The 8,547-nt window shown below is 41.8% G+C and overlaps 1 protein-coding gene across 2 annotated transcripts; it reads left to right on the top strand.

Annotated features, from left to right (window-relative positions):
• The first annotated feature begins 1,143 nt into the window (after positions 1-1,143).
• On the top strand, positions 1,144-7,587 carry LOC115114135 (UAP56-interacting factor-like). Of its 2 annotated transcripts, none has more exons than XM_029642145.2 (9): positions 1,144-1,349; positions 1,868-2,005; positions 2,166-2,338; positions 2,530-2,786; positions 4,366-4,438; positions 4,547-4,611; positions 5,162-5,239; positions 5,441-5,573; positions 6,040-7,587. In XM_029642145.2, the coding sequence occupies exons 1-9, from the start codon at positions 1,277-1,279 to the stop codon at positions 6,136-6,138; spliced, it is 1,089 nt and encodes a 362-aa protein (XP_029498005.2). In that variant the 5' UTR covers positions 1,144-1,276; the 3' UTR covers positions 6,139-7,587. The 2 variants fall into 2 exon arrangements, with proteins under 2 accessions (XP_029498005.2, XP_029498004.2); XM_029642144.2 differs by having other exon boundaries at positions 1,145-1,349; positions 6,037-7,587.
• Positions 7,588-8,547: the final 960 nt, after the last annotated feature.

Raw genomic sequence — 8,547 nt, 5'->3', positions numbered from 1 at the left:
TACAAAAGAACATCTGTTTTTTTTCTTTGTATTAACTTTTACCAGATCTATTGTGTTATATTCTACTACATTCCTTTCACATTTCCATACATTCCTTTCACATTTCCATGCAGCAGAGGCAACTCTGGGTCTTCCTTTCCTGTGGCAGTCTTCATGTTTTTTGCGACAGCACTTGAAGAAATGTTCAAAGTTCTTTAAATTTTCCGAATTAACTGACCTTCTTGTCTTAAAGTAATTATGAACTGTCGTTTTTCTTTGCTTATTTGAGCTGTTCTTGCCATAGTGTGGACTTAGCCCTATTTGGTAAAAGACTATCTTCTGTATACCACCTCTACTTTGTCACAACACAACTGATTGGCTCAAACGCATTAAGAAGGAAAGAAATTCAACAAATTAACATTTAGCAAGACACACCTGTTAATTGACCTAAAACAGGGAATATTTACTGGTATTTAAATGTCAGGAATTGTGAAAAACTGAGTTTAAATGTATTTGGCTAAGGTGTATGTAAACTTCCGACTTCAACTGTGTATATATATATATATATATACACAGTGGTGGGAAAAGTACCCATTTTCATACTTAGTGAAAGTCACCCAGTAAAATCCTGGTTTTAAATATACTTAAGTATCAAAAGTAAATGTAATTGCTAAAATATACTTAAGTATCAAAAGTAAAATTATAAATAATTTGAAATTCCTTATATCAAGCAAACCAGATAGAATAATGTTCTTTTTTATTTTTTTATTTTACAGCTAGCAAGGGGCATTTGTGTTTAGTGAGACCGCCAGATCAGATGCAGTAGGGTTGACCAGGGATTTTGTCTTGAAGTGCGTGAATTAGACAATTTTCCTGTCCTGCCAAGCATTCAAAATGTAACGTGTACTTTTGGGTGTCAGGGAAAATGTATGGAGTAGAAAGTACAATATTTTCTTTAGGAATGTAGTGGAGTAAAAGTAAAAGTTGTCAGAAATATAAATTGTTAAGTACAGATACCCCCCCCCCAATTTGTTTTACTTAAGTACTTTACATCACTATATATATATATATATATATGCATTGTGTGTTCTTTCTGTTCTGTAACAGATGGTTTATTGGGTCTACTGGCATCTAAACTACACATCCCAAAATGCCATTCGTGTCTAGTGCGCGTGTATTAGACGTTTGCAGAGGGAGTTGAATTTCACGTAGATAGCTAGGCTAGCTAGCTTGCTATAGTTTGCAGTTGAAGCGCAGTTTGTAATTTTATCCATAACATTCTCCAGATTTTTACAGTATGAGTAACGTTGGTTTTTCGGCTGTACGGGGGAGCACTTCTGAGGGACCTGATAAGGTTGACATGTCTTTAGGTAAGGCCGCTCGCGACACTTGATGTGGTGGTTACCAGTAGCTCGGGTTTGGTTGTTGTAACTAGCCATAGCTAACGTTCGCATGTAAAGTAGCTGGCCAGCTAATCGGTTATAAGGTCATAATATACATTGTTATATAACTAAATATATGTATATACATTCCACTGTCTATTTCAAAGTCTAAAAGCTCTTACTACTCTGGCAACTGTGTTAGCTAGCTGCGTTCATTCAATGCGACCAAGCCAGCTAACGTTAGCTACAGTAACGTTAACTAGTTACTATTTTGTAGGTCTTATGAGTTGAACATTAAGCTATATGTATATATTTGGCCCATCCAAACGTCAGTGTGAGTAATGAATGTAGCCACAGTTAGCTATAATGTACAAAGTTAGTTCAGACTTCCAGGAGTCAGACAAACTTTCATTCATATGCTTGGCATTTAGATTTTACATTGACTAGAAAAAGAGCTCACTGACGAGTCGATTTATAATATTGTTTTGTTCATCTTACTTCCCTAGATGATATCATTCGTCTGAACAAGAAAGAGCAACAAGCACGGAGGCCAGGCCCGGGGAACCGCAGGCCATTACAGAAAGGAAAGGGCTTTGTGCAAGGGAAACCAGTTGGAGCGAGAGCTGGAGGACAGACCCAAAGAGGTGTGTACAGTAGCTTTGTTTGTGGTGCTCATTAATGCAGCTAGTTTTCTATTGTTGAATAACTTCATACAGTCATTCCTGTGATATTTGAAATGGCAGACTTTAGCTCCACTTATAATACCAATTAACCACATTTAGATTGTCCACATGTCATTTCCAGGAGGTGGTGTAGCAAGAAGGGGGGTAACGAGAGTGGGTGTTGGAAGAGGCCGGAAGATTCCCCCTCTGGTTGGTCAAAGCCGGGGTCAAGGGGTTATCACTGGACTGGCGGCCCGGAAGACTGCAGCCGTACAGAAAGGAATCAGTCCACTCAACCGACCGACTGTCAACCAGGTACTAAGGGCTCGTACATCTGGGACATGTTCATTAGGGCAAAATGTTGCACTCAGTTTTGGACCGTTTTCCTGTTTCATGCCTAATGAACACAAACAACCCTTGTTGGGATGGAAGAGGAGGAGTGAGTTAGTTTCCGAAGGAGCCATCGCTCCTCTGCTCACCATCTCTATTTACGTTTTCCCTCTTAGAAGTCACGGCCCTTCAACAACCAACGGCGGCCCTTCAACAACCAACGGCGGCCCTTCAACAACCAACCGCGGCCCTTCAACAACCAACCGCGGCCCTTCAACAACCAACCGCGGCCCTTCAACAACCAATCGTGGCCTTTTATCCAATCAGCCCAATTCAGACAGACGCAAGGCCAGAGGAGGCCGTACAGACAGACAGACGTACAGAGAGGCCCCAACACGATGACACAGACAAGACCCGTTCAGCTGCGGGGACGGTAACAAAATTACAATTGCAGAATTTACTCCTGGAATAGTCCCCTCCATGGAATATAACCACGTCACACTGTCAGTCGGTACAAATTCGCTATTTACCCCTTCCCCTTGATCTTAACCCTTCAATGTTTGCAGATCTGTATCATTTAAGTAATGTGGTGGAAGCCACATATCAGGTTTTCCATTCGAAAAATGTGGCGTCGGACATTTGACCGGCAAAATTTGAATTTACCGAACATTTTAGAAATGTACCAGACCCATGTGCATTGGGTGCGTAACCTGATTGCAGCGTCCAGCCGCTGTGCTCAGAATGACAGAAATCATATTTAGAATAAGGTAATTCATATTAACAGAACGTGCAAGTCGAGAATGCAACAATGTGCGGTCGGTCCTTCTTACCGAATTCTGATTTAAACATGTTAGAATAACTGTCCACATTTACTTTTCCTCAGCCAACAAGACGATTAACAGCTTCTTGTTTGGAATAGGCTATTTCTTTCTCAGACTATGGACAGTTGGGGGACGATAGATCTGAAATTCATTTTTTTTTTGGCCTAGGGTAAAAAAAAGTGTTAAAAAATAAATCAGTCTGACAATGCGCACAAGGCAGTAGGCTACGTGCGAATGTTTGTTCCATAATGCAATTAGTGGGAAAACACTGTTTTCAAAAGGGAACTGCAGATGTGAGCAGTTTCTTGTCACAGAGATTACATTTTGAAGCAGGGTAAGATATTGCCTCATAGTATGTATCAAAACATTCAAGTTTCAAACAATTAAGTATATTTTTTCAAAATGCATACTGCCTCCAGTTCATTGCAAAGTGGTGTGTGCCAAGCTGATGAAGCCTCCCTGCCTTCTGTTTCCGTTTGAGTCTGCGTTCAAAACAACTCTGAGCTCTGACTCATGACCACTGGGGAAAAAGATCTCCAACTGGGCAAAATCGGTTTGATCGGTCATCCAACTCGGGAAGAAGATCACTAATGTCATGATTTGACCTATTCCCCCCCTCCCCGAGTTCCTAGTTGTCTTAAAAGCGCCACAAGATGCAGCAGCTCTTGCGCTGTCTGACAGATTTTCCACTCAAAGGCTCTGTATGCTGTAGGTCCTACACGTGATAAATAGATTATGCAAATTAAGCTATCAACTAATAAAAATGACCAGTCAAATGAATGTACATAGACTGATATTTCCATCAGTGATTAGGCTAAAAAGCATTCATTCTCAATGGGATTTTTTCTTCTTTATGTTGGCCGGTGCCAATTTCATTTATCGTCTTCTATTATTTTAGTTGGGGTCAAAAGTCGGCTATTACTGGTTAACGGAAAACCTGCGCCATACTGTATACACACCGTATACGTATCCAGGCCTGTAAAATCTGCAAACATGGAAGGGTTAACTTCAAGGTGAAAGGGTAGGGAACGAATTGGGACTGGCTCAGTCTGACACTGAGAATCAGTGTCTCCTGTTAAGTATTTCCAAGTGCTCTCCAATGTCCTTCGTTTGTGCAATGACGTCATGGAATTTTTTTTTTAATCTCCGTTCCTGTCTCAACCAACTTTCCATCTTGTGTTCTCCTTGTAGGCCTCTGCCCCCTGTCCATCAAACCCAGAGAGAAGCCCGCCAGGCCACGTTTCTCTTCCACAGGGGCCTCAAGGTATGCTCTCTATTTGTCTGTAGGTGTCTGATCGTAGGCAGCCTTTTTTTTTAGAACAGACCCAGTGCATGAAAAGTTGTCTCACTTGTACATTCGTCCATACTGCAGGTTCATGCTCAGGTGCAGAAGCCAGCTCCAACATCTCTACCCCCTACTCCAGTTAGATCTCGCCAGTGAGTATTTGACCTGTGTGTTGATTAGGGCTGTGAATATCCATATTGCAAGAGGCTGCGATTATTTTTGAAATGCGACTTAGCTATCTGTAATGGCCATTTTATAAAAAGGCTTTGTTTATTGCTTAATCCCACACACACCAAGCCCCGCCCCCTGTCACTCAAGCAGGCAGTTCCTAATGCTCAAATAGACTGGTACCAGTGGTGGAGTGTAACAGCTTGTTCTTAATCAGAGAGGATAAAGTGAAGAGTGTTCTAAAATCTTTGTCGCAAGTATCTAAGTATCTTTGGTCTATAATCGCAAGTAAAATCACAATATTCGGTACAGAAATCTCAGATTTTTTTTTACCATATCGTGCAACCCTAATGTGGATGGGTGTGTTTGTGTGTGAGAGAATGAACACACCGACTCACCTCTTGACAGACTACATTCCTCTGTATAATTTGGTGCACCCTCATCATTCTTGAATACCACAAATGTTACCTTTGCTTGTCGTTATCCACAGGTTGTCTTACGCTATGTTTGTCTGTTTGCCTGTCTGTCCACCAGATGGCGCACGTCAACAAACAGCAGTGGGATCCTGACCGTTTCCATCGACAACCCAACTGCCACCATGACGCAGCCTGAGTGAGTCCCATTATGAGCTCACATAGACCACTTTCAGAACAGAGGCTGACTGAGTACACAGGACCAGTAGTTTTTCCTTAACATATGACCTGATCATAATGAAGGGCCAGAGTTTTGCCTGGACAATTCACATAGTCAAGAAATACTCCTGGGCTGAGATAAACAACCACTCACCATGTATTTTCTTCTCTGTTCCCCCAGGCCTCCCAGTGCTTGGTCCCTGCACCCCTCGGCACCCATCAGCCCGGCCCCAGTCAAGGTGGAGGAGGAGAAGAAACCAGTACCACCTAAAGGAGTCCCCCTGCAGTTTGACATCAACAGCGTGGGGAAACAGGTGAAAATAAGATAAAAGTGCACAATCACACAGTGGCTGTGTTTACACAGGCAGCCCATTTCTGAGTTTTTGCCCAATTATTGACGAGTCGATTTGATTGGTCAAAAGACAGATTAGTGGAAAAACATCAGAATTAGCCTGCCTGTGTAAATACAGCCCAAGTGGCTCTGATCTTGTCCTGATGAGCATATACATTTTAAGAACTGTGTTTGAACTAAATAGTCAAGAGTATAACTCCCCCAGGTGGTTCAAAATCAAGGTTTCACCCTGTGAATTGATGAGTACAGGGTCCTATTCATTAGGGCATGCTCTATCAAAATGTGAAACTGTTTTAAAACATGCAATGCAAAGGTAGACAAGCGTTTGTTATTTGAAATGTTCAGATTGCATACATTTTGTGCCTAGTCAACATGACCCAGTTGTGTGACGTGAATTATTGGTTTTATCCAAACTGTTGTCACAGCAGACGGCGCTGACTTTGAATGAGCGATTCCGCATCCTGAAAGACCAGCGCATCGCCACTGCGCAGACCAGCAAAGGCAGCCGATTCGTCACCGTGGGTTAATCCAACGATACGAAGGAAACCTTTGTGTTCCACTCAGACAGACACGCACTCTGACCCACACTTATCTAATTTGCTGGAACCATTCAAAAGGTCCCTGCACTGATCTTAAGCTGATTCTCCTGAGTGACTTTCCTCATGGAGCAGCAGAATGAGATACACAAAGTGCACTACTCCTCAAATGTGAGAACTATATACGGGTGCAGTTATTGTGGAATATTATTTTTTTTTGTACCATGATAGGACACTCATTCATAACAATGTATACTGAACAAAAATATAAATGCAACAATTTCAAAGATTTTGACTGAGTTACTGTTCATATAAGAAAATCGGTCAATTTAAATAAGTAAATTAGGCCCTAATCTATTGATTTCACATGACTGGGCAGGGGTGCAGTCTGGGGAGCCAGGCCCAACCAATCAGAATGAGGTTTTTCCCCACAAAATGGCTTTATTACAGACAAATACTCCTCAGCTTCACCAGCTGTCCGGGTGGCTGGTCTTGGACAATCCCGCAGGTGAAGAAGCCAGATGTGGAGGTCCTGAGCTGGCTTGGTTACACATTGTAAGGCCGATTGGAGGTCCTGCCAAATTCTCTAAAACTACGTTGGAGGCGGCTTATGGTAGCGAAATTAACATTATGTTCTCTGGCAACAGCTCTGGATGACATTCCTGCAGTCAGCATGCCAATTGCATGCTCCCTCAACCTGAGACATCTTATGGCGTGTTCTGTGACTGCAATTTCTTTTCTTTTTTTAGCACAAGGTGCACTTTTGTAATGATCATGCTGTTTAATCAGATTCTTGATGTCACACCTGTCAGGAGGATGGATTATCTTGGCAAAGGAGAAATGCTCACTAACATGGATGTAAACAAATTTGTGCACAAAATTTGAGAAATATTTTGTGAACATGGAACATTTCTGGGGTCTTATTTCAGCTCATGAAACGTGACCAATGCTTTACATGTTGCGCTTGTATTTTTGTTCAGTGTACTTAGCTGTTGTCTTCAGGAACTTCAACATTTGTCTGGACGTAAAGGAAAATCCCTTTTCTCACAAGGAGTGCAGCTGTGGGAGTTGTACTGAAGGACATTGGAAGAATGTTTTTCAATACGGATGTTGCTTTGTGCCAGAAGGAAAGGGTTTTGTTTAGTGTCTTTTATTAAATTCTTTTTTTATTGATGGGACATTTTTTAAATACTATTTGTTTTGTTTCAAATATAGAAATGTGGGACTTTGTTTCCCTCTCTAGCTAGATTTCCATCGAATTCACAACTGATTTTTCATGCTAATGTTCTAAAGTCTACATAAAGAAAATACACATTTTCCCACCTGTGGAGTTTTTCCACCGAACAGACTTGTTGCAGATAAAAATCAGGGGTGTGTGATGACGAAGTGTAGGCAATTTACTTTTAAGTTTTCATGTACCGAATAAAAATCTGAAGTTCATTGTTTTTATCTCATTTTCAACTCTACTGATAGTTTTGACACACTGTTACTTGTATAGACTACATTTCCATCCACAGTTTTTATGTTGAAAAATGAAGTGCTGAAGTATTTTTGCCCAATACAATCCTTAACCACAGTTCACTTCACCTTTAACACCCATCACAGGTATAAAATAACGGAATTTATGTAACATAAATGTGGTAAAAATGTGTATTTCTTTTGGTTCTGATAAATGTGGGCTGCTGTCCTATAGGAAATGCTGTTCGGTGTATCTGTGGCATATTTTTTTGCTACCTTTTCATACCCAAGTAGAGAACTGTAACCAGGTTTCCTTCCAACCTTTTATAAACTCTGCAACAACAAAAAACATCCTCTGCCAGCTGCGTTTATTTTCAGCAAACTTTGTGTAAATATTTGTATGAACAAAACGAGATTCAACAACCGACATAAACTGAACAAGTTCTCTCCTCATGGACTGCACCAGATTTGGCAGTTCTTGCTGTGAGATATTACCCCACTTCCACTAAGGCACCTGCAAGTTCCCGGAGATTTTCTGGGGGGGATGGTCCTAGCCCTCACCCTCCGATCCAACAGGTCTCAGACGTGCTCAATGGGATTGAGATCACGGCTCTTCGCAGGCCATGGCAGAACACTGACATTCCTGTCTTGCAGGAAATCACGAACAGAACGAGCAGTATGGCTGGTGGCATTGTCATTCTGGAGGGTCATGTCAGGATGAGCCTGCAGGAAGGGTACGACATGAGGGAGGAGGATGTCTTCCCTGTAATGCACAGCGTTGAGATTGCCTGCAATGACAACGAGCTCAGTCCGATGATGCTGACACATATCCCCAGACCAAGACGGACCCTCCACCCCCAAATCGATCTTTCTCCAGAGTACAGGCCTCGGTGTAACGCTCATTCCTTCGACGATAAACGCGAATCCGACCATCACCCCTGG

Source organism: Oncorhynchus nerka, linkage group LG9b, assembly GCF_034236695.1.
Source record: "Oncorhynchus nerka isolate Pitt River linkage group LG9b, Oner_Uvic_2.0, whole genome shotgun sequence".
Taxonomy (NCBI): domain Eukaryota; kingdom Metazoa; phylum Chordata; class Actinopteri; order Salmoniformes; family Salmonidae; genus Oncorhynchus; species Oncorhynchus nerka.
The sequence above is the reverse complement of the archived record's forward strand: the minus strand, read 5'-3'. Positions and strand labels throughout refer to the sequence as shown.

Bases quoted from the DNA above. Each gene is read 5' to 3' on its own strand.
- LOC115114135 (XM_029642144.2), top strand. From the start codon at position 1,277: ATGAGTAACGTTGGTTTTTCGGCTGTACGGGGGAGCACTTCTGAGGGA. The intron at 2,339-2,529 runs GTACTAAGGGCT...TTTCCCTCTTAG, and splicing joins ACCGACCGACTGTCAACCAG to AAGTCACGGCCCTTCAACAA. The intron at 5,574-6,036 runs GTGAAAATAAGA...CTGTTGTCACAG, and splicing joins TCAACAGCGTGGGGAAACAG to CAGACGGCGCTGACTTTGAA.